The sequence below is a fragment of the Lissotriton helveticus genome, chromosome 10 (genome assembly GCF_964261635.1).
Source record: "Lissotriton helveticus chromosome 10, aLisHel1.1, whole genome shotgun sequence".
NCBI lineage: Eukaryota > Metazoa > Chordata > Amphibia > Caudata > Salamandridae > Lissotriton > Lissotriton helveticus.
The window spans coordinates 112,867,769-112,894,612 of NC_136071.1; the positions used below are offsets into that span (position 1 = coordinate 112,867,769).

General features: G+C 42.1%; 1 protein-coding gene across 2 annotated transcripts in view; it reads left to right on the forward strand.

Moving 5' to 3' along the window:
* The window catches only part of LOC144785994 (somatostatin receptor type 5-like), a 28,178-nt gene extending 3,378 nt beyond the window's left edge, over positions 1–24,800 (forward strand). The window contains exons 1-2 of one of the 2 annotated variants that reach the window (XM_078664901.1): positions 21,703–21,820; positions 22,436–24,800. In XM_078664901.1, coding sequence (XP_078521027.1) covers positions 22,501–23,487 — 987 coding nt within the window. In that variant the 5' untranslated portion in view covers positions 21,703–21,820; positions 22,436–22,500 and the 3' untranslated portion in view covers positions 23,488–24,800. Of the gene's footprint in view, positions 1–21,702; positions 21,821–22,435 lie in introns of those variants that run through there. The other variant, XM_078664900.1, reaches the window with a different exon arrangement.
* Positions 24,801–26,844: the final 2,044 nt, after the last annotated feature.

The window sequence follows — 26,844 nt, forward strand, 5'->3', positions numbered from 1 at the left end:
CCTCCTATGGAAACCCTGACATAACTATAACTAAAGCGGCTGCTATTGTCTAGTATATGACTATACTTATCACCTTACCTGAGAAGTAAAATACTTCTGATGTAAAGTAATAATGTTAATCCTAATGCAATGACCGCTATATAGTGACTACCAGTCACAGTAACAGTTCGGAACGTAATAAGTGTCAATTATGAGGGAATTTCATCACAAAACCAAATGGTTCATCAGCCACAGTAGCATGGGACTTGTTTCCTCTCGGCTGCAGTGAAGGAGAGGCTTTTCTCCACCATTGGCCTTTAGCTAGTGCTTAATGTGTTAAAATATAAGTGCCAGGGCCCTGATCAGGAGGCCACTGCATCTTGTACCACCCACTGCCCGTGCCTGCGCCGCCATTGACAGTACTAACATAATTACTAACCATCACACTCCTACAAGTGTGACATGTCCCATGCCCGAAAAACTATAAGAATGGCTTAGGTGGCAGGTATTAGTCATTGTTAATGTATATTGAAATAATAACCATGTCAAAAGTGCCGGTGCTGACAATTCAGTGCCGGTGCCATGCACCGGAAACCACCAGCTCAAATTAAGCACTGCCCTTAGCCTCAGTATTTATGTTAAGAGAGAAGCTGTTGAGAATTGCTATAGAGAGAGGACAGATAGCAACTTCTCCTTTGCCATCGTTCATGATTTTTCATCAAGGCCATCAGAAGATTGCAGTTATCCCCTGCAAAAATAGTTTCTATCAGCCAGAGTGAACATGAGAGGGCAGTTTTACATATTTATCAGAGCCAAAGGAAGTGCAAAAATTGTTGAGAAAATGTTGTTCTAAATCTACTAAATGGACATGCAGAGTTAAGCTAGTTGGAAGTGAGTAAATGGAGGGGAAATATGTGTGCACTAAAGAGAAAAATGGGGTGGGGTGGTAGGAGAGAAAAGAGAATCTGATAGTGTATATTGCAGTTATATGGTATAGTTAATGGATAGTTCTGACCCATTCTGCGTGTATGGAGTGGTGTGAGGGTGTCCTGTCAGCATCTTGTCATTGCAGGTTGCTAACTGTGCACTAGATATTGCAGGTTAGGAGGGGAGGGAATGGCCTTGTCGATCATAGCTGCATTCTTCGATTGCAGCCGGACTGGGATATGTTTGGGCACTGGTGTGAGGCAGTGGGGATGGCTGGGAGGAGCAAAAAAAGAGTCTATGGCTGGGCAGCTTTACACGTGATCCTCTGTTTAGGAAACTGAAGGTATTTTCATGTCATGTAAAGAGGGTGAATACAGTACTGAAATGCTTTGCCATGTTATATATAACTCCTGGACGAATAAAAGGTGCTCCCTGTGTGGTGGAAACGCCATTTTCTATTTTTCAGTGGTTTAAGCAAGTTATTGGCAGCAGTCTCCATTAAGGGATTTGTGATAATGATTCAGATGCAAAAGGTCATTTGAATGATTGAAAAACGACTGGTTTGTCGGGGCACTGAATTATCACGTTGGTGAGAAATGATAAAGGGCAGGATTGGACTATATACATATTCATGGCCCTAACCCCAGACGTTTCCAATATCGGGCAGTTCAATTTCCTCAGTATTCACGTCCTATTATTTTAAAAGAGTCTTCAAAAGAAAGTAAATGTCATTCATGCAAGCATGAAAAAATTTAATTTTGTTTACATTTGGAAAAACTCGAACCATGTGAAAGTAGGCTTTGCATTCTATAGTGTTCGAGTTGCCAGTAGATCAAAGCTTGATCAGTTTTTAGTATCTAAACAACTGGAGATGGACCAAGACCATATCAAGCCCAAGGTATTTTCTAACCATAATGTTTACTGGGGGGAATTTTACACAGCGCGAACTAGACCCCAAGGTTTCAGAGCACTTTACATGAGCACCAGTTGCGTTACAGATGGACACTGTGGGGCATATTATCAAGATTTTGAAAACCGGGAACTCACCCTAGGAACAAGGTCTGTAGTGTAATAACATAAGCTGGGAAAACCGGTCCGAGTCTTGGCAGGGCCTCTCAACATCCTGTGATTCTGGGAATATCACTTTATCTCAGGTGCCTAAGAAAAAAATAATGGGGCATATTATCAAGAACGGGTGTTACATTATCGCCGCTTTTATCGGCAGGAAACTGCCGATAAAGTGGCAATAATGTGCTTGATAATATGCTCTATGAATTCCAATCGAAGCCCATGTTATATGTGAAGACATCTAACATGGGCTTCGATTGGAATTCATAGAGCATATTATCAAGCACATTATCGCCGCTTTATCGGCAGTTTCCTGCCGATAAAAGCGGCGATAATGTAACACCCGTTCTTGATAATATGCCCCATTATTTTTTTCTTAGGCACCTGAGATAAAGTGATATGCCCAGAATCACAGGATGTTGAGAGGCCCTGCCAAGACTCGGACCGGTTTTCCCAGCTTATGTTATTACACTACAGACCTTGTTCCTAGGGTGAGTTCCCGGTTTTCAAAATCTTAGATTAGATGCCACACTGTTGTTAGGCTTACAATTTAAAAAGAAAAAACGTATTTTGGAAACTAAAGGGCAGTTCAAGATTTTAAGGCCATCCAAAAGGGGCTGGTAAACTTAGAACAATGAGTGAGTAGGTGTGCTCTTAGGGATAACATGCAGCTTGCTTCTTAGGACGCATGAATATACAGGGGCATATTAGCAAGAACCTCGTTAAAATTATCGCCATTTTAGTGGCAGGAAACTGCCGCTAAAACGGTGATAGTGGGCTTGCTAATATGCGTTATAGAATTCCAATAGAAGCCCAGGTTAGATGTGCAGGACATCTAACCATTATCGCGGTTTTAGCGGCAGTTTCCTGCGGCAAAAACGGCGATAATTTTAACGAGGTTCTTGCTAATATGCCCCTGTTTCCAGAAAAGCACTCTAAAATACACCTCAATTATGAATAGTGATGGCTTTTAGGTATGATGGCATTGTAAAATAACATCCTTTCAATAAGAGAAACTGTGGGGATGGTAACAAGCTAGGGCGCTCTTTACTTGACACATAGGGGGAAGGGTAGGTAGAGACATAGGAATGGTGAGGAATTCAGATTACTTTAGAGGGAAAGAAAGACACTAGCGGGTATTTAGGGATTTCTATATGTCCCTTCAAAAGTAAAATCTGTGAGCTTGCCTGGATAGAAACATTCCACTTTTAGGCTGGCTGTAGTCTATCAAGCCTCCCTAGAACTGCAGGATAGACAGAACTAGAGAGATGCGGCACTAGAACTAGAGAGAATTACATTGAAAGAACTCCCTCGCAGGAAAGCACAAGGAGAAGATGCTATAGGGCAGGGGTACTCACAAACATTTGCCCAGGGGGCGCAAGGTACGGTCTGTGATGTGACCGAGGGCCGCACTGATGCCAGCAGGGTGGTGGTAGGGGGACTGGGTGGGTCAGGGAATGTGTAAAGAGTTCTAAACAAGTGTTAAATAAATGGGCACACATTTATTTGAAGGTTAATAAATGCTTGCTTGTTTATTTAAAAGAAATGTAAGTATTAGTCCTCTGCAACTAAACAGCAGCTCGTGCTGCTGTTCACCAGGGGGCCGCTTGTAAAGGTCAAGAGTGTCACAAGCGCCCCACCGGGCCGTACTGTGAGTAACACTGCTATAGGGTAAGAGTGGTACAAACCTATTGTGGGTGAGGTAGCTCCCACCCTCTCCACATTGTTTCATTGTAGTCTTCTCCATATTGTATAGTTGTAGTCTTGAGGGGGGCCCAATATGCATGTCCTTTAGAAGGGAATCCTGACAATTTTTTTAGAACCAACAAAAGATCGTTTGGTATGTGGCAGGTGCTGTGCTATCACCCTTCTCAAATGTGATTATAAACTTCTGATAAAGATTTCTGATAACCTTTTGAGGAGGGTCTTAGGGGATTGAGTTCAGGAACATCAAATAGGGTTCAGTTCTGGGAGATCATCCGGGACTAATACTAATTATTTGAAGGAATCTTTAAAGATAGCAACAAATCAAAGGTTCTCAAAAGATGCAATTTTTTTAAAAAATGCTGAGAAGGCATTTCATGCCAGTGAGATGAACGTTTTTGTGGATGTTGAAGGACCATTTTGGAATACCCACATAGTTCATCAAATAGTTAGGCCTACATGAAGGTGCATCACCAGTTTTCCATGTGAACATGGTAGCTTTTGTAGAGATAGGCATTGCTAACAGAATATGTGTTTTGAAGGCCATCTCAGGAAAACCAAAACATACATGTGCACTTAGGTTTCTCCAGCCCAGCTACGTTCAGCAGCTGGGCTAGAAAAACGCCGACTCCATGACCTGAGTGCCGCATCTTTCCAGCCTGCTCAGGCCAATCCTCATTGGATGGGAACCTGTCCCAAGGGCTGCTCGTACCAGGAAGAGGACAGCAGGAGCGACGCGACGCAGGAGGCGGCTGGTTGGCTTATTTTTTTAATTATTACTATCACCCCACCACGTGCTCCCCCCGCCTTACCCACACCCGCCTCTCCACCCTTTGTTAGTGGCGGCCACCACTGTGTACTAAATAGCGCTGCTGTCTCTCAGCACTCTTATTTTCCCTGTTTATTCAATCTTTAGCAGCTAGATATATGTCGAATAACTGTTTTACAGTGAATGGTGAATCACAAAATATCTTTATATTGGACCACCAAATTGGCCTCTTTTGTTCAGCCTGCCTCCTTAGGGACTCGCCACCCTGATCCTCATTCTCACACCAATCCTCATGCAAATAAAATCAGTGACCCTTTCAGCTGACGAGAATGAGCTGTATGATCCATATTGTAAACCTGCCTAAAATCTCTCAGAGGCTGCCTTTATCAATTATAGGCAGGAGAAATCTAATCAAGTTGACAGTTTTCTTTGTAGTCCAGGCTTTGCCAGGGTAAACCTGGTCTTAACATGGCGAAACAAGGAGAAATGCTTTATTTTTACTCGTTTTTGCTGTTTCTATGTTTGCTGTACTGTGCAGCACACATAGAAACAGATATTCCTCATGAATGGTTGTTCATGTGTGGGATGTTGTTCCTTCCTGCACAGAAACATTCATGAAAAAATTTATGATTTGCAATGTTTATGTGTGCTGCACAAGGCAGCACACGTGGAAGTTACAATTTGCCATTCTTGATTATTTATGTGCTGGGAAAGACACTTTCCTGCACATAAATAATAATTCCCTCAACACAGGCACCCTTGCAATATGGTGCCAGGGTGCCTTCATTGTTGCTAGGCAGCTAAGTTTAGCGCCAGGGCTAGGAAAAACACAGAGATGTGCCATGTCATTAAACAAGTACAATAAGAAGAATAGAGACTGAAGACCTTTGAATCAGCTGACGTCAGCCACTGATATTCTTGGGATTATTTCATGCCTTACAAATTCCAGGATTGACAGTAAATTAACCTCATGGTGTTGCTTGGATTTTTATGGATGGTTGCATTGTCCCACTTGTGTTACCTTTAGGGTTCGGTGATGGGGTATCAACTTGTTCTTTTATTTGGCTACATATGCATCATAACATGTAACTTGTAACTGTTGTTTGAATTGTTTCCTTAGATGACACTTTAACTCCCAATTCTGTCTCTTTCTTCATAAAATGTATGCTCTTTAAATGCCTTATCCTGCAATAAAGACACAGTATAATTCCCTAATTGGCATTGTTCATTCATTTGTTTTACTTCGATATCCTGAGAGCATGTTGTTGGATTTAAGGTTTTTCCACATAATCAAAACATGCCTACATAGGCTTTCTGTACGTCTGGCTTAAGAAGCACACCGATGTTCTGCTCTGCGGCTCCCCGCCGACTGCACGGCCCAGAGCCTCTGGAGTTTTATGACTAGGCAACACTAAATCCCAACACTCGGGTCCTCAGAGCCGTACACAAAACGGCACACACGTCGTCCAATGTTGATTTGATTTAGACGGCACAGCCATTCTAGTTTAGGCAATTCACCGGTGCTTCTCAAGGGATTTGGGGGCATATTATCAAGGGCCGGCGATAACATTATCGCCGCTTTAGCATCTGTTTTTGGGCGAAAAGCCGCAATAATGTTGTCGCTTTATTAACAAGGACACGCTAGTGCGTGTTTCCTTTCCTTAGCGCCCGGTTTCCTATCGCCTTACATCGCAAATGAGATGCAAGGTAGGCATGCCCCTTACAATTGCATCGTAAAATATCGCTAATTTAATGTCTGTTAAATTCAAGACTAAGGCATACCTACAATGGGAGGTGGATTGTGTGGCTAAGACCACAGGCCCTAGCATCAAGGATATCGCCATTTTCCATGGGACATCGCTGGAAAACCAGCGTTGTTCCATGGAAAACACAGCTATCGCTGGAATAATTATCGCCATTACGCTAAGCGTTGTTAATACAGCCCTAGCATGGCGATCATTTCCAGCGATAAAAAATCTCACACATAACACGCCGCCAGCGATAATTATCGCTGCTGCTTGATAATATGCCCCTAAGTTCCCCAATTTCACAGGATCCTCTGACCATGACTGCATGCCTGTCACCCGCTTGACATGAGGATACAAACCTCCCTCAGAGGACCGGGGTATCCCTCCGACAGACTGGACTACTAGTACTTTGTCTTTCTCTCGTCCTGAAGAGGCCTGCAGGTTATAGGCCAAAATACGACAACACTTTCAATGAAGGAGTCTTTATCAGTTTAATTCGGCTTTCAAATATAATTTTTGAAACGGACCAAGTATATACAGGCCAAAACTGCCCCTCATGTGTGTACAATCCATAGACTATCTCCGTTAAGGACTGTGCAAAAAGCAAAGAACACAGCAATGGCTGTTTAAAACAACTGGAAGAATGAAGAAAGTAATTTCCTTGCACATTTATTGTTGGGTATTTGATATAAGTTTTATGTATGTGCAATTCTGTGAGTTGATTGTCCCTTGTACATGTTTGGTTATATGTTTTATTTGTGTGTGTTTAATGTGCTACACAGCATTTGTATAACCCAGGTACCTACTCCAGGAGTGAACGATTACAGGCTCAGTTAAAAAAGGTCAAAATAAATTGGCAGAAATTATGCATATAGCTCCAGTGATAAATTGATGTAATCATTAGACAACTAACATTAAGAGAACCAGTCCATGCATTACACCACTTTTCATTCATACATAGGCTTTCTAGTTCTCTTTGAACACTTTCTTTCCCTGAGAACATTTTGTTGCGAACGCGTAGTGCGGTAGGGAAAATGCTGTTCGCACTGATTGCACAGTGCCGGATGCTTGTCCGCACTGTGCAATCATTACAAACGGCATCTTGCACAGTGGTTGTTTTCTGCTGCTCGAGTAGATTTGTACTCGAGCGGCAGCTTTCTCAACGCGGACTGGTAGTTTCTCATCGCGAGCGGTCGCGAGCATACGCGACTACTTGCAATGAGAAACCTGACCTCCCCGCGTTGAGAATCTTGCCGGGAAGTTTATTTTCCACACTCGCGATCGGAAACTTGATGTTGCTGATCGCTAACGAGGAAAAAGTCTCGCCGGGATGTTGATTTTGCTCGCTGGCGGTCGCCAACTTGACGTTGAGGACTGCGAGCAAGCAAACAATGTCTGTTACGCGTTTTTGCACTGTGCTACGTGTAATTCGCGTAGCGTGTAGTAGCGCAAACTACGCACGCTCCGCGAGTTTAGCATAGTCCTACACCCAGGGTTACGTAAGATGGCTGCTGACACATCGTTGTTGTTGTGGTGGTAGCCATTCAGATCTTATCTTGAGATCTGTTGGTTCTGCGGCACCTCCGTGGTTTAAAATATACAAAGTGTTTGAGCCATAATATCTCAAACACTACCAAACAGATTTACACGAAATCACACCCAGCACGCTTTATGAACCAAGGTCTAGCGTTATGCCAAATTCGGTGTAATTCGGTTCAACAGTTTTTGGAGTATCACTTTTTAGTTTCTCTATGGAAAAATCAATAGGGAAAATGTCCTTTGGGACTCCCCCTTTTTCTCAGCCCCCACTTGACAGACCACCCCAAATCTTTCCAGCAAGGAGCTGCAGTAGGTGAGAATATATTTTAAAAAGTTTTGTGAAGATTCGTGAAAAGCACCAAAGTTATGAGCAAACCAGAAGGTGTTTTTCCTATGGAAATCCAGACCTCATTAAATATATCCTCCTCTTTTGCTGAATTTGATTCTGTTGGCTTACCACTGCTAACCAGCGTGAAAGTGCTTGTGCTCTTTCCCTCAAACATGGTAAAATTGAACTACACCTAAGTGGCATATTTAATTTACTTCAAAGTCCCTACTAAATGATACTACGTGTGCCCAGAGCCTGTAAATCAAACACTACTACTGGGCCTGCAACACTCATTGTCCAACCCTCTAAAGTAGCATATTAAGACATATATTAGGCCTGCCATTGCAACATGTAGTGCAGTTTTAAACTGCTATTTTGACCTGGTAAAATAAACCTTTTGCTGGGCCTAAATCTACTTATTAGTCACCCCTAAGGGGAGCCTTAAATGCTCATAGGGCAGGGTGCATTGTATTTGAAAAGTAGGGAATGTGTTCTTCAATTTTACATGTCCTGGCAGTGAAAAACTCATGAAATTGTTTTTCACTCATGTAAGGCTTATCTCACTAACACTGGTTTACCTTATTACATTTAATAAGTGACACATTTGGATTGGGAGCAGAGAGAGATATGCTCTTTACACTCAAATTAATTGTAAATTAAAATCCTCTTTAATTGTGAAGTCGGATTTCTAGTAACCAATCTGAATATGCCACTTTTAGACAGGTGTATACTCATAAGTATCCAGTAGCTACTGTTAGAAGTTATTCAAGTTCCAATTTTTATACGATTGGCATATCCTTGTCTTGACTATTTGTGCCTTCTGTCAGTGTCTTGGGTCATATGACTGTGAACTGCTCTGCTGTTGTGTTGTGTATTGCTTCCAGACAGTAACACAAAGGAGCCATAGGTGTGAATAGAATGAGCCACCCTGGAAGGATGACTGGGCAGAACTGTACACAGCCCTACTTACACTTCAAAGGACTTTGCATTCCACACACACACACACACAATGGAATCTGACACCAGGCCTGCCCTGTCCTTTGTCACCCCAGATACGTTTTGAGCATTGACTGGAAAATAACTTTCCAGAACGAGTTGTGGGAGTAGGACAGGGAGCGCCCCATACAAAGACGGGAACCAGGAATAAATATTGGCCCTCCAGAGCCACTTTACTGAACACTCCTGGACCTGTGGATATTTCAGGACTGCCCTACTGCTGAGGGCTGCTTTTCTGTCTGAGAAGGAAGTCTGGACCTGCTTATGTTCATCCTAGGCTAAGTTGAGTGACTCCAAGGCCATCATCATAAATCACTTTATTTCGGTCACAGATCTTAAAAGCAAAGAGTCATCATACAGTTTTATAATGCTACATATTTTAAAAATAAATCAGAAATATGTGTCAAGACAATGATAAAAGAAGATAAAAATTCATAATTGTGACTTGTCCCGAAGTGCTTAAAGTGCATTTCCTTAACAGTGTTAAAAAACGAACCATAAAAATTGCAAAATAAGTAGATAAAAAAAGGTAGATAAAACATGCAAGATACAGTATAAAAGCCTTAAAAATAGTCAGCAACATTTTAGGCAAAAAACAAGATCATCCAGAAAGCCATAGCAAAAATAAAAGTAGCTCAATCAGGGTACCCCATGATGGAAAAGCTTGGATCTGATAGGCCAGAAACTTTTGAGGAAATCTGCAATAAATAATATAATATAAGGTGAAGTATTGGATCTAAAAAATTCTCACTGTAACTTTCCACTGTTAGACTAATTGATTCCTACATAGGGGCACTATCCAGCACTTGCACTGACGGGTGAATGCTGAACAGAAGAACAGAAGATGCTCATCTGTTCTCTCTGCACTATGACAGGCTTGGCAGATTTTACTCCCTTCAGTAGGGCTCTTCCACTAGGCAGTGAAACTGGTAAGTAGAAAGACACCCAGTCTGAATCTGATGTAAACAACTTTGGTAAAGGAACACTCTATCCAGTCCATAAAGGACTCAAATCCAGGTGCTGGTTGCATCTCCAGGAACCTGTTTTTAATGGACGCCAAGTGTAATTTGGCTAATCTCCTGTGTAAACTACAAAAACTAAACAAGCTACACAGGCCCCCTACAACTGCCCAGCTGACCTGCAGTACTGGACCTGCCTGAGCCCCGCTGGCCTGTGCTGGAGTGAGTGCCTGATCCCGAAGAGGTGAACCCCTGGGAATGTTCATTGTCATCTTACACTTCCTTTAATAGTCATGCATTGATTTGCTGCTGGTAAACACATCTCTATAAATAACATGAAATGTAAGCCAATTAAGAATGAGCTTTTGATTGGATGACAGTTAGTCTGAAGATAGACTGCTGCGGGGCTTCATATCGTAAGGCAGCTTGTATTTCCAATATATATATATGTATATATATGTTCACTGAGAAAACCAAAGGGCACAGGGATGTTATATTTATGAAACAGAATTTAAAAAACCTTAGGATTTCCCTAAAAGAAAACAAAGGTTTACAGGGATAGTGGTAGTTAGATTCAGATTTGTACACACACAAAAACATAGAAATTCAGCTATATAGTTATAGTTATCTCTATAAACTATAACTCATGCCCTAAGGTTTTCTACATTTCTTTGATGGTATTTTCTAACTATAACCTCCCTGCAACCTTTGTTTTTTACCATTGAATTTCAAGTTTTTGTTTACCGCAAAGTAAGTTATAATTACCATATATGTGCGCCTGTGCGTGGCCGTGCAAGATGGGGTGTTGGACGCAGAGAGAGTGACCAACTTACCACGTGCAGCCAACCACGCGCATGCCTTTTGGCCGTGAAATGGGGTGGCTGAGTGGGCTAAAGAATGGTGATGGATTAAACCCAGATCAGTTGACTGGGGGTGAGTGTTTGATTTGCTCAAACGCTCTGTCCATCATCCCCTTTTGTATCGCTTTGTTCGCCCTAAGTGTGGCAGGGTATGCTCAGACGTGAGTCCCTTGCTCACTTGGCCACTGGATTCGAGATAGCCTGGCTGATGAGGATTATGAATCCGAAACCGGTCCCAGGATGCTTGTTTCCGGTCCATGGAAGACATGGCTTGGCAGTTCGGGCTGGACTGTTCCCATGAGGTACAGGGTCAGACTGATTTGCATATAGCCATGTCTGAAGTGGGGTGGCTGAGTGGGCTAAAGAATGGCGATGGATTAAACCCAGATCAGTTGACTGGGGGTGAGTGTTTGATTTGCTCAAACGCTCCGTCCATCATCCCCTTTTGTATCGCTTTGTTCGCCCTAAGTGTGGCACGGTATGCTCAGACGTGAGTCTCTTGCTCACTTGGCCACTGGATTCGAGATAGCCTGGCTGATGAGGATTATGAATCCGAAACCGGTCCCAGGATGCTTGTTTCCGGTCCATGGAAGACATGGCTTGGCAGTTCGGGCTGGACTGTTCCCATGAGGTACAGGGTCAGACTGATTTGCATATAGCCATGTCTGAAATGGGGTGGCTGAGTGGGCTAAAGAATGGTGATGGATTAAACCCAGATCAGTTGACTGGGGGTGAGTGTTTGATTTGCTCAAACGCTCCGTCCATCATCCCCTTTTGTATCGTTTTGGCCGTGTATGGCAGGGGATTGCACTAAGAGCCTGGGTGGCTAACCCCACCATTACAGCTAACCAGCACATGGCCTTTGTGTTTTCCTTTTACATCTTCCTGAATTTGTGGGAAAGGTTTGGCCTACAATGGGGTCCCTGTGGGACACCATCACCAGTCCTAGGGGCTCAGGGTATTCTAACTCTGTTCCTTTATTGTAATCATTGTGGCAATATGGCTAATTTAAGAGCTGAACTACAATTGTACACATTTAAACTAAAGAATGTTAATAGAGACTGTAGTGTTGGTGAAAGAAAGACTGAATGGAAATTATGCTGAGGAGCTGAGATAGACTTTAGTTGCATAATATGATGATGGTATGACTTTAAGACTATGGAATAACTAGGTAGTCTTGAACTCATTTAAGAAGCACATGGTCATGTTTGAATCAGAGCCTGTGCACACCTGTGAAAAAGGCTCATCACAAGCCGAAGTGCATCAGGATAAGGATTGAAAGCGTAATGAATAAGGCGCCTGAATTCTTCTGAATAAGGAATTAATTTTGGTTAACTAACTGGGTGCTCTGTCCCTGATTATCCTAGGTAGCCCTGTTGTGGTCTTGGGCTCCCTTTTGGAGACAGTGTGTTTGGGGATATAGATATATGCACTGAAAAAACAAAGGTTACAGGGACGTTATAGTTAGGTTCAGATTTTACACACACAAAACAATAGGAATTCAGCATTTATAGATAGTTAAAGTTATCTCAAGTAGCCATAACTTGTGTCCTCATGTAGCACAACTGGTGCTATGTAAAGCGCTCTGATACTTGATACCTGCGGGTCAAGTTTGCGCTATGTAAAACTCTGTAAAATAAAAAATAAAAATATACTGTAACTTTAACTCATGCCCCTGCCCTGCACAGTTTTTCCATCAATTATTTCACTGCAAATGTTGCAGTCATATTATAAATTATGTAATAGAAGATGCCATGAGTGAGGTAATATTTGGGGTAATTAGCAGTGCATGGCGAGGACGTGAGTTATAGTTACCTTAGGGCACAAGTTATAGTTACTTTGAGATTACTAAACCTGCTGAATGGTTTTGTGTGTGTAAAATCTAAATCTAAATATAACATCCCTATAACCCTTGTTTTTTTCAGTGAATTTCTAGTTTTTTTTAAATTCCTAACTATACCGTCCCTGTGACCTTTGGTTTTTCAATGTATTTATAGTTTTTAATGCTATTTCCTAAATATAACGTCCCTGATACCTGGGTGCGTGAGGGTATGTGTGAGTGGGTGTGTGAGTGAGAGGTAGTGCGGGTGTGTAAGTGATTGTGTGAGTGTGTGGTGGGTGTGTGAGTGCATGCGTGCCTCGCTTTGTGTGTCTGTGAGTTGTTGTGGGAGTGGCTGTGTGGGTGTGTGAGTAGGTGTATGAGTAGGTGTGCAAGTGGTTGTGTGTCTGGTTTTGTGGGGCTGTGAGAGTGTGTGTGTGTGTGTGGCTGTATAGGTGTGTAAGTGGCTATCTGAATTGTTGTGTGTGTGTGAGTGTGTAAGCTGAGTGGGTCTGTGAGTGGGTGTGTGAGTGGTTTTGAGGGTCTGTGAGTAGGTGTGGTAATGGCTGTAAGGATGTGTGAATGGTTGTTTCAGTGGGTGTGTGAAAGCTGTGTAAAATTGTGAGTGGGCTTGTGAGTGACTGCATGGGTTTGTGAGTGGGTGTGCAAGTGGGTGTGTGAATGAGTGTGTGAGAAGGTGTATGGATCTGTGAGTGAGTGTATGTTTTTTTATTGTGGTCTGTATCTGCGGATCTACCTGAATCTGAGAGGATCCCGGGAGGGTCCACAGCTTCTCACATGGTACAATAAAGTTTTGGGGATAATTTCTTGCCCATCATTGGTCTCTCACATGCCCCTTTGTTAATCTCATGGGGGCAGGTACCTCTACCTTGACCCCTTCTATCACTTTTTACTGTATTTTCTCCACTGGGAACCGTGTCACAAGGAACAAAATGGCAGTCGTAACTTTCCTCCAGGTTGCGGCCAGCCAATCATGGCATTCCTGTAGGCACTTAGACACGCAAATTGCGATTCTCCTATTAACATGACCAGAGAATCTGGATTTCATTAAGGACACGGAGGATAACATTATGCTTACAACTTTTGATGCAGACCAAGCAGCCGCATATGTCATAAAGTAAAAGTTCCATACTAGAACATAACAGACCAAACAATAGCAGTAATCACTAGGCAATCAGCCTCTTTTAAATGTGGAGCAAAGGAAGAAAGAAATGTCCGAGGAGCATCCACGAAGTACAACTTGAATGAAGATAGAGAAACCAAAGAACTTCAAAATTCAAACAACGGGAAGCAAATCCAAAGGATGTAGAACAGGAGCCATAAAATAAATTCATGAGAGGTTATCTGAAAAGAAAAAGGTATAAATGAATTCAGAAATATGAACAATAAGAAAAAATCTTGCAGTAAATCATTGCGCAATCAAAGATAAATCCTGTAATAAAGGATAGAGCAAACATGTGAGTATAACATGAGAATAAAATACAAGTGCAACAGATATGAAATTAACACAACCACCCAAGGGATGGGTGGGAGGGATAATGTTAGCCTCCTTGTCTTAAATGAAATCTAGATTCTCTGGTCATGTTAATAGGAGAATCGCAATTTCATTACAAGACCGGAGGCTACCATTATGCTTGTTGGTAGTCATGTAAAACAGCATCAGACATATGAGTAATACGTTTGCAATAATGATGAGCAAAGGTCCTAGAATTTGACCATTCAGCAGATTTAAGAATGTCTTCTAACTTACCACCACACCAGAAAGTCTTACTTGCCATAGCACCTCTAATGGAATGTGGTTTACAAAGATCCAGATTGACGCCAGCAAGGCCCATAACAATTTTAACCCATCTTGCTATAGAACTGGAAGAAATACCTTTATGAGGTTTAACAAAGGAGATAAGTAATTGATCAACACCCTGAGGACGAAGAGAATTCAATCTTAAATCATATTCTTTCATGCAGTGAACAACACAAAGTTTATTACACATGTCAAAATGTGGGTAAAAAATACTATCAGACATAGTTTTGGTTCTCCTATGTAACTCAAATTTGACCCCAAACATATCATAGCACCTATATGAAATGTCAAGAGCCTTAACATCAGAAACTCTTCGACATGAGATTAAGCAAAGAAGAGTTGCCAATTTTAAAGAGAGATTCTTTCTACTCAAAAGAGAGTTCTCAGGCCAGGAACAGAAAAGGTCAAGAACTAATTTAACATCTCAAAGAGATTGATATCTTGGTTTGGGAGGTCTCCTGATCCTTACACTTTTAAGAATTCTACAAATAATAGGATTCTTACCTACCGTCTTATTGTTGACAAGGGAATGACCAGCAGAAATGGCAGACCTATAACAGTTGATAGATCTGTAACTCAGACCTCTATCAAATTGTTCTCCCAGAAAATTAACTATATCAACGATAGGTGCCTCCACGGGATCCAGGTGCCTCTCCAAGCAACAACGTTACCATATCTTCCAGATGGTGTTATACCGGTAATGTGTACCGGGGGCCCAAGGTTCTCCGAGGAGAGCAGAAGCTGTTGACGAAAGTCTTGCGAGATGGTTAGATCTCCTGACACCTTCCGAGCAAGAAGGTTCAAACTCCCAGTCTGAACGAGAGGGTGAATTCGACCGTCTACGTCTGTAAGGAGGTCTAAGAGTGAAGGAATCAGGAATGGGAGATCGAAAGTTAGTTCCAGAGTAGTGGGAAACCATGCTTGGGACGGCCAAAATGGAGTTATCAAAACTATTGAAGAGCGCTGTTGTCTCACCTTTTGAAGTACTCTCTGGATCATTGCAAACGGAGGGAAGGCGTAACCGACGATCCCTTCCCAAGATAGGAGAAAAGCGTTCACCGCTAGAGCACCCGGATCGGGCATCCAGCTGTAATAATTTTCCAGTTGGAAAGTCAGTCTGCTGGCAAAAAGGTCTATTTGGAAAGGACCCCAGAAGTGATTGAGGGAATTGAAGACAGAAGTGTTGAGTTTCCAATCGCTGTAATCTATGAGGAACCTCGAATTCCAATCTGCACAGAGGTTGGATTTTCCCGGAAGATATACTGCTCTGAGAGAGATCTTGTGTTCCAGGTAGAATATCCAAAGTTTCTTGGCCAGGTTTGACAGGTCCTCTGATTTGGTGCCACCCAAGCGGTTTATGTAGGCAACAGCTGACATGTTGTCCATTTTCAGAATGACTGATCTGCCTTGAAGAGAGTGCTTGAAACTCATTAGAGCATAGAGCCCTGCGGTCAATTCCAGATAATTGATGTGTAGAAAGGATTCTTCTTGAGACCAGATCCCACCAGTGTTTTGATCTTGGAGACAAGCACCCCAGCCATGAAGGCTCGCGTCTGATTCCAAAATAAAATCTGGAGCTGAACCAAAGATCGCCCTGCCATTCCATGCGTCCAAATTGTCTAACCACCAATTCGGTTCTGAGACAGCCTCCTGGTTTAGAGAAACGCGGTCTCCGTACCAGAGACCTGATCTGAGAGCCTTTGCTTTTATTCTTTGAAGGGCTCGATAATTCAAGGGGCCCGGAAAAATAGCCTGAATGTAAGAAGAGAGAAGGCCCAAGAGTCTGGCTAGTTCTCTCAAAGAGAGATTTTGCTGCTTCAGGACGTGTTTTGTCTCTTTCCTTATTTTTGAAATTTTCTTTGGAGGAAGAAGAAGAAGACAATTCTTTGTGTCTACGGTGAAACCGAGGAATTCCATCGTTTTGGAGGGGGAAAGAATGGATTTTTCCTTGTTTATGATAAAACCCAAGCTTTCTAGAAGGTCTACAACAGTTTTGAGATCTTGAATGATCTGATCGTAATCTTGAGACAGTATAAGGATGTCGTCTAGATAAATAATGAGACGAATACCTTTTTCTCTTAGAGATGAGGTGACTGCCCTCATCACCTTGGTGAAACACCAAGGGGCTGAGGAGAGGCCGAAAGGAAGGGCCTGGAATTGGTAAAGACGGTTCTACCAAATGAATTGAAGAGAAGGTTGATGAACCTTGGCCATGGGGATGGTAAAGTAGGCATCTTTCAGATCCAATTTGACTTACCAGTCCCCTTCTAATGAGAGGTCCCTGAGAAGATGGATTCCCTCCATCTTGAAATGTCTGTAAACAAGGTACTGATGAGTTCCCTGAGATTTATAACAGGTCTCCAACCTTTGTCCTTCTTTTCTACGAGAAAAAGAGTGCTTACAAACCTCAGAAATTCCATAGGGACTTCTATAATAGCACCTTTTTGGAGCATTGAGGAAATTTCTTCCTCTATTATTTTTTCTTGATCCAAAGTAAGTGGAAATGCCTTCGAAATTGAGTTCTGAACTGGGGTTTGAAAGAAATCCACATAGAAACCAACTATGGTATTTAGAACCCAAGGATCTTGTGTGATAAGTTTCCAGTTGTGGTAAAAGAACTTCAGTCTGCCTCCCACACTTGGATTCGAAAAAAGGGGAGGGGAAGGAGTACTCACATTTAGGGTTGGCGTCGGCAGGAGCTCCTCTCGCTCTGAAACCTCTGGAATGAAAGCCTCTTCCTCTCGGGGGATAGAATGGAGGTTAGCTGGGGGGTTGGTATCCTCTTCCGCCATAACCCCTGGATCTAGAAAAGGGCGGTCGGTTGAAGAGGCCGAAAGATTGGCCCCTTCTTCCGGCCCTTCCAAAAAGGTTATTAGAATTGAATACCTTCTTCATGTTTTGATGGGCCTTATCCAAGGCGGTAAAGGTATTGACATATTTACCAAGGCTTTTAATCAAGTCCTCACCAAAGAGAAGACCTTTGGGATTAAGAGAAGGTTCCTTGTCAGCCAAATCGCTTAGTTTAGGGCTAATTCTGGTTAAAACCACTCTTCTCCTCTCCTCTCCTCCCCCTGCATTAGCATTGCCCAACAAGACTAGAGCTCTCTGACTCCAACCACGAATTGAAAGGGTATCAAGAGGGGAGTCGTTGAGGTAGCTTTCCTCTGCTGCATCAATTATTTTAGTCAAGGGACCCAGGATGTCTAAAACCTTATCTTGGCATATTTTTAGGGATCTTTCCAGTCCTTTACGAGGGTCCCTGCTGAGCTTAAATAGGTAAGTAATTAGCTCAGGGTCGAGATTTGGGGTTTGGCAAACTCTACCCTCTATAGAAAGTCTTGAGCATTCTGCTCTCAAAAGATTGCGAGTCTCCCTCTCCAAAGGGTTTCTGAGCCACTTAGTGATAAACTTACAAACGTGGTCATGGGGGGTCCATTCAGAACTTCTAGGATGTTTAATATTAAGAGGGGAAAACATTTCTTCACCCAAGGGGTCCATAATACTATCTTTTGAAGATGACGGAACGTCACCAGCAAGGAGAAGGGAGTCAATGTCTTGATCATTTTCATCTAGATCAAGGATATACTCATCCTGAAATTCTGAGGCATCATCATTTACATTGAGATCATCATTAGTATAATTCTGAGCACTTTGATAATATGTGTCGCGAGGGACACCCATAACTTTTGTGCCGCTAAGGACACCTTTCGATTTTGTGCCGCTAGGGACACCTGAGGCAAGTGAGGTGAAATTACCTCCCGTAAATCTCGAGGTGCTAGGACCTCCCATGGTCTCTGGGGTGAAGTTAATATTATTTGTCTTTTTATGCCTCTTACCCCTTATTTCAGCGTTCTCATCCTCGAGGTCAGTGTCATAAAAGTCATCACTTCCGGGAGGGAAAGACCGCTTGGAAGACATGACCTGGGAAAGTGTAGAGAACATGCAAGATCTCATTTCTTTATGTATAAGATTCCTGATAGAGTCATCATTAAGATCAGAAACTGGTGGGTTAGACTGATCTGAGTCGGAATCAGATATGAGTAAAATATATTAAAATATGATGCCTTAAGGATAATAATTAATTGAAATATATAAGATATTTAATATATTACTTTTTTTTTTATAATTTTGATATCTTTTAATATATAAATAATATTCCCCCTTTTTTTTTTTAATAATATATATAATAAGGGTGGAGTGGGGAGGGTTCAGTAGGACAAAGAGACTCAAATAATGCCAAATATATACGCGCTAGCTTAAAAAGGCTATCACTTTGTAAATCGGGGCAAAGAAACAAAGAGGTAGACAAACTAACAGCTGATCGGTCGTGAGCAACTGAAAGATCGTGCTCGAGCGACCGACCCAGTCAAGATGAGGAAAGTTCCTTGGCAACGTGCGTGCGCGACGCGGGCGTTGCCAAGGTGAATTCCTCAAGCGGAGCACGAAGGAAAGCCGGCTCGCGAGCGGTAAGAGAAATCATGTTGAAATTTAAAAACGACAATAACAAAGTGTACGGGGGGAGAGGAGCACTCTCCCCCGAGTGTGAGGCAAACATCGCGGGCAATCAACTCCGTTAGTAGGGAGGGGGGAAGGGGAAAAACGAGGATTATGCTACGCCGATCTCCGTAAATTGGAGATCGGTAGTGCAACGCGGATTGACAAGCCGAAGAAGGCTAAAAATGAGAAACTAAAGTTAATAGTAGTGTAAACGGTAAGGAAATAACAATAAAGTATCACAGAGCTAATGGCAGTGTACAATGTAAATCAGAAATAACGAGCTAACATCACTGTACAATATAAATTAGGAATAGCTAACATCACTGTACAATATAAATTAGGAATAATGGTTGTAGATAAAGGCACAGAACATCTAAAATAGTTAAAGAAGGATTGAAAGGAAAAATTTACTTATCTGCTTGGAGCCGCATTTAAAAGAGGCTGATTGCCTAGTGATTACTGCTATTGTTTGGTCTGTTATGTTCTAGTATGGAACTTTTACTTTATGACATATGCGGCTGCTTGGTCTGCATTAAAAGTTGTAAGCATAATGGTAGCCTCCGGTCTTGTAATGAAATCTGAGGAGGATAGGAGGAGGATCTTCGTTCTTATAAATAGAATTTTTTTTTTCCCTAATATTTCAAAAACTACTGAATCGATTAACACCAATACACAAAAACGTCGCTTTCTGGAGCAGGAGCTACCTTTCGGCCAAATGTGTTGTAATTTCATTCAGCAGTGCGAGCTGTAGCTGTGCCTAAAATCTCTATGGCAATTAACATGGGGAAAACGTGTTTTGGGCCCCCCCCCCTTTTTCTCAGCCCCGGCTGAATCAATCACCCTAAATCTTTAAATACACCAGCTGAACTGAGTATCATACTAATTCAGAAGATTTTGTGAAGATCCAAAATTATTGGCAAAACAAAAAGCACTTTTCCTATGAAAGCTAGATCCTAACTATAACCACCTAATGGCAACTGCCAGTAGTAAGTTATATTTAGCCACTCCTCCCTGTAGAAACAACCAGAAGTCTAGTAGCAATGTACAGCATTTGTGTAGACATTTTCTTGCTCTATTTCTCAATTGATTCCTGATTTGATGAGCGTCTCACAGAAAAACCAACAAACTGAATAATCATTACTAAACTTATTTGCTAACTTGTGCTATGAACATAGTAGAAAACGTGTAGCACCTCTCTTTAGAAGTACAAGAGCAGACAGTTTGTGCAGATTATTTAGTGCATTCTCACTGCAAAGCAGTAAACAGTGGAAATAGTTTGTTGGTGTCATGAATTGAAACAGGAGAGAATAATCTGTTGCTGCATCGGCCTGCAGGTTGCTGCAAGATCATGCACAGCTTTAAAAAGAAAGAAACTCAAATAGGATGAAACATCTGTTGTCTCAATGACCCACATTCACATGTCACGTGAAGCACAAACATTCAAGTCAAATGAACAATTGGCTTGACTTAAGAGTACTAGAATCCACAAAAATAGTACACTCAAAAATCAATTTTCCCACGGTGTAATGTTATCCCTGTTTTTGTATGATATTATTCATGGGGAACAGCGTTTACAACGCTGTCTCCACAATGCGATACCATTACAACACAGTTGTTACCACGCATACCATTACATCGCAAGTCATTACTATGACTTGCTGTAGGGGGCACACTGGTATTGGATTTAGAATCCAACACCTTCCCTGCTGTTTCACAAACTGGATTAGGAATAGTTAATAATACTAGTTCTAAATTCAGCGCGCCCCCTACAGCAAGTCGTAGTAATGACTTGTGATGTAATGGTATGCGTTCTAACAATGCGGTCGTTGTAACGACCGTTTTGTAATGGCATGCGCTGGATTCGCATGGGGTGTTACGGTATATATTCATTATTCATGGGTAAAAGTCTACTCTGCCACCTTGGAAAATGTCTGTGTTTGGTGGTGATAATTAGCGACAAAGTTAGCTTAGTTGTTCCTCTAGTGGCATTTTTTGTTTCGCACTTCCATTCTTATTGCCCTCACTATTCTCATGTACTTCTACTTCTTTCTTGAACATGTTTCAACACTGTGCGAGATGTCTTGGGGACATATTATCAAGAACTGCGATACAATTATCGCCGCTTTAGCGGCAGGAAACTGCCGCTAAAACGGCGATAATGGGCTTGATAATATGCCCTTGTGAATTCCCATAGCAGCCCAGGTTGACACCAGAATCTGGGCTGCTATGGGAATTCGCAAGGACATATTATCAAGCCAATTATTGCCGTTTTAGCGGCAGTTTCCTGCCGCTAAAGCGGCGATAATTTTATCGCCGTTCTTGATAATATGCCCCCAGGTGAGCACCAGATATCACTGTTTGTAGTAGTGGTGTTTTGGGTTGCTGATTGTGGGTTTGATGGAGTGTGAGGACAATGTATTTGGTGCCAGTGGTGGCTGCTGTTGATGATAGTTTGTGCCCTTAATTATAACTTCTCTTTTTGCTCTGTACCCTCCTTCATCTTTTGTTTCCACACTAGTTACAGAACCTGCACCACCAAAAACTAATTCTTAACTCTGGTCACTGACAAAGCATGCTCCTTCTGTCCAAACATGAGCAAACTATCAAAGGGAGAAGACTCAGATGGGAGGACCTTGGTCTTAGTTCTAGCTGGACCCAAAATCCGGTACTACATCAATTCCAAGAAAATCTGAAATGGAGAACTTGTTGATAACATCCTGAATGAGAAAAAAAACAATTCCACAAAAATAAAATGATTTCCATGGAAGAAATATATCAGACCTGGGATGAAATCCCAGATGCGGGGTAAGAAGAAACAGGGCGCTGAAGAGTCAGTGACAAATCCTCAAAGGGACCACGCACAAAAATACTAAGGACATTTATAAAAGGGTGTTATGGCTTATGGGCGTGTAGGGGAAGGGGTTGTTAGGAGTGAAGAGAGTTTGGTGGATTAAAATCTGTAAAACAGCTACATTTCTTGTTGTGTACTGTGTTGCCTTTTAGGGTGTTGCCTTCAAATACCAATCAAAAAATGTAGCAGCAATAAATAAGTAAATACAATTATACCTGCAAAGCTGGAAAAAAAAGATATTTTGTATCCTGTGTCCATGTTAAATTTTTTAGCACTAAGGGGAAGATTTACAAGCCCCTTGCGCCACTTTTGCGTCACTTTTCCCATGTTAAAGTGATGCGAAAGTGGCGCAAGGGGCTTGTAAATCTGACCCTAAGGGCCTTATTTATGAAGGCCTTGCGCCGCCGGTGCGTCACTTTTAACATGGGAAAAAGTGACGCACCGGCGGCGCAAGGCCTTCATAAATAAGGCCCTAAGTGTTTTTTTCTTCCGAATATTCTGCTGTGTATGTACAGCTAAGAATTCATTAAGTTTCAGAATTGATTCCTTTATTCTTTTTTCATTTATAGAAACCAGATATTCCGTAAAGTCGTGTTATCTTCACCTTGAATAAATAAACCAAGCCTGAAGAGACATGGAGGCCGCCTATGAAAGCCCCTTTGGAAACGGATCGAACTTTCTTGACTATTTGCATCCGGATGACGTCATCATATACCGGAGCCTGCCCTTTGCCGTCATTCACCTTCTGCTGTCTTTGATTGGGCTTGCCGGCAACGTCTTTGTGATGTACATATTTCTGAGATATGACAAGATCAGATCTGTCTCCAACATTTACATTTTCAATTTAGCCATCAGTGACGCTGTTCAGATGCTGAATTTATTTTTCCTTGCCGTTCAAGAAACTACGAACTACTGGCCGTTTGTCAGCTTCTGGTGCAAAGTCGTTCTGGCGGTGGAATTCCTGACTCCGACTGCCTGCACCTCTTTTGTCACAGTGATGAGCATAGACCGTTCTGTGGTACTGTACCGTCCCCTCCTCGCCAGTAGGTGGCGCAAACCAAAGGTGGCCTGTCTTCTTAGCATAGCAGTCTGGGTTATCTCTATTTTGTCCACACTTCCGGTGACATTCTTCCAGCCGATACCAGAGTATAACCCAATTTGTGCTTTTAACTGGTTTCACCTTTTCAATTTTACTTTTTTCCATTTTTACCTAGGGTTTTTACAGCCTGTGACCTTGATTGCTATGTGTCTATGTATGACTGCAGTCAAGGCACCACCGGCTGTCCCTTCAGTCATTGTCAAAAAGCACAAGGGATCTGATAGAACAAGAATGGTGGTGGTGCTTTTTGTGGTGTATATGATCTTATGGCTTCCAAAGTACATTTTCATGCTGCTCAGCATGCAGCCAGTCATCCCATCAGGGTACTCCACCAGGCTGCATGTTCTGTCAGATGTAGGTTCATTTGTTAATGTTCTGACCAGTGTTAAGTGCTGCATCTACCCATTCATTTATTGGCATCTGTCAAGTGATTTCAGGCAATATTTTCAGAGTGTGTTGTGCTGCCGCAAAGAAGGAGCAATAGTCCAGTCGCTGGAAGGGGAGCCTTCTCAGATGGAATAGATGCTACACCAAAACAAGCATTGGCATAGCCAATAGGTCTCGCTTTAGCATAGCTTAACACCACCTTGTAAATAATGCCCCTATTCCCATAGCAATTATAGTCAAAGGAGCGTGCATTAGGTGTTGCAGTGGGCACGGTATGGGGCAGCGCCAAAATACTGCCAGGGAATACCTGGTTTTAAGCAAGCGATACGAGGAGAAATGTTGTATTTCTCCTCATAGTTTGTCCTTTCCTGGTGTGCTGCCGAATGCAGCACACACGGATAGAGCAAATTGCCTGCAAAGATTGTTTATGTGCAGGGAGGTTTCCCTTCCTGCATATGAACAATTGCCCCCTAGCAAAAAGGTGGTAGGGTGCCTGTGCTGGCGCTCTGCAGCTTTTTTAGTGCCAGCCCTAGGAGTAACGTAGGTGTACACTGCATTCTTGTGAATATGGCACATCTCTGCGTTTTGAAAGTGTCGGATAACGGCGTTACCAATTTAGGCATAACACCGCGCTCCGCCTGTGTCTTGTAAATATTCCCCAATGATTCTTCCAGTTATTCCACAATAACACATGAGGCTTCTAAATATGCAGGAATGGTGGCCTTTAAAGGTATTACCTACTCAACCATTTCTGATATATTTATCGGCATGTTCTAAATCAAGACCCAACTCTATTCGAAATTAAAGATGTATAATTGGTGAGATTTAAATTGTTATCAGAGCATGATCAGGTAGGTTTTCAGGCACTGGTAGAACAGGATATTTGACGGGAGCCAAATTTTAAAAATGGCTTTGCCATTAAAGAGGCGGTCCATGGTGATCTCTGATTTGCACGTGCTGTTCTATTCCACATTCACAAATGTTTGCACTGGCGAAAAACTGGAGATGCCCGGGACATCTCTGAGACTCTCATGTGAGGGTGAATTTACAAAGATCTGCTGAAGGGCAGTCTTGAAAAGGCCCAATAAACCTCCAAATGTGTGCAAGTTCAAGCTTTTTGAATGCTGCATAGGATGATTGGTATAAATCTGAAATGTTATCTCCCACTCTGCCCATTGGCCCCTAAACATCTGAGATTAAGGATTTGTCCTGGAGCAACTGTACTTATTGCTTTCTATATAATACAGTATTATATTTCAAGGACAATCAATATAAACATAAAATAACAGGCTTTAAAGGAAAATAAAGAAGGACATTTTTTCCTTATAACAATAATATGTCAAAAGAAAAAAAGAAGTGATTTACTAACCTAATTTGTACCACACATACGAGCTGTATACTGCACTGTAATCGTGATAATGTTTAAAATAAAATACTTAAAAATAAAAGTGAATTCGTTTTTTCATTGACGCTGTTTCTTGCAGTGATTAACTCTGTTGATGCAATTTACACTATCACTGTGCATCTGCATTAAAACCTGAAACTATCATGACATTTTTCCATCTTTCCCTGCTAATGTATAGAGTTTTGGATTAAAAGAATGATGAATTGCTCCTCACGCTTTTGCTGATTTTTTCACATTATCTAATTTAGGATTTACTGCAAAAAATGAACAAATGGGAGCAGCGTATGTGGTCTTAAACCATGCATGCACAACAAGTGAAATGTGTGATTATTTATTTAATGCTCCATGCATTTGTATCATAGCTATTACACTTGTGGTCGGCTAAGGTGCTTTCCCTTTCCACTGGGCTCAGCTGATGAGGAGGAGGAGGGGGCACATTACCGAATGCATTTGTTGGTAAATCAGTGAATTCATGCAGATCATGTCTGGCAAAGCTGCCCCATGCATTATTTGAGAGGCACTTAAACAGACACTTAAAAAATGGTGGCTTGTCCATGCATGTGGGTCTTCGGCAGTGGCTCTTCTCTGAGATGCCTCCAAAACTTTATGGTGTCATTTAAAAAATATATATTGATATTGATATATATTGATATCTGTTGGACACCCCTTTCAGTTTAAATTGTTCTGCCAGCACTGGGCTGAGAGCTGGCGGCCTACGGAAGGAGAAGTGGCCATAATAATGAGTCAGGTGTCATCTGCCTGATGCCTAGAAAGTTAAGTGCACATATCTGGCCCTAGCATCAGTCTCGTCCATCTGGACACGTGCCGTACAATTTAAAGTCCTCTCGGTGAATGACAACCCATGCTGCACCAGAGAGGGGGAGGCAAATAGTGCACCCAGGTCTCTGGTGGAGCCCTGGGTTGGCTTTCACTGAGACAAACAATCTCAATGCTGGTCTCCACTGTAAAGAACAGCATCAGTATTGGCTGGGCTGGCAATAACGTCAGTATAACTACAGCGGCCGGTTGTATGACGGAACCCTGCATGCATTTACCCTGCGTACCTTTACAACACAGTCACTACCCCAGCTGCGATGTTACCACGTGTTACTTTACCACACAAGGTGTAACAAAGACTTGCTTTTGGGGGTTCTGGATTTTGGAATTGGGGAAGCTGGACTTTGGAAGGGGGGAGCTGGACTTTGGAATAGGGGGAGCTGGACTTTGGAATAGTATAAATTACTATTTCATCTCCAGTCTATGCAATAGTAGGGAATGTTTTGGGTTTACAAATCCAACACCAGTCCAACTATGCCCCCCCTAATTCAAGTTGTTGTAACGACTTGCAGGTTAAAGTAATGGGTGGTAACATCGCAGTAGGGGTAATGACTTTGTTGGAAAGGCAGGTCATTGTTGTGACTGTGGGGTTACGGATGTTTCCCACAGCAGCCCATGCACCCACTGTGTTTGTTGAAGTGAATGACAAAGTGTTAGCGGTCTGCACTTTTAACAAGAGGCCAATCACCCTATGGTTTTATTATGATGCCGTTGGATGATTGGCCATATTTCTCCATCCTTTCCTAGACTTCTAGCAGATCCTCCTACACTTCATGACAATGTGTGCACATAAGTATGAGTTTGAGACACTGTGCTCAGTCAGCCCATTCTGTCTTCTCTTAGGGTGTCTCAATGTCAAACTAACAACTAGACAACAATTCACTGATGCTTTTACACATGTGCAAATTCCACATTAAAGTGCTATTTTGAGCATTTGCCTGTAATCTTTGGAGGTGAATGGGTGTTCTGCATCAGTTTCTCCTCCACGGTTTCTTCATGTGCTTCAATTCTGGTATGAAATCACCAACAAAAGGAGGGATGTGGTGTGTGCATATTATTTGGAGAAGTTTGTAACCCAGTCTTACCTCTTCTTTATCTCACCCTTCTTAACATTAACAAGTCAAGTAAAATGTAATTGTTTTAGTTAATTAAAGCATCACAATGTTTACAAAGGTAAAATACATTATATTTACTGACAGCTTCTAAAATGAATCTAAAATATTTCCCATTGTGCAATCATTTCATTGATA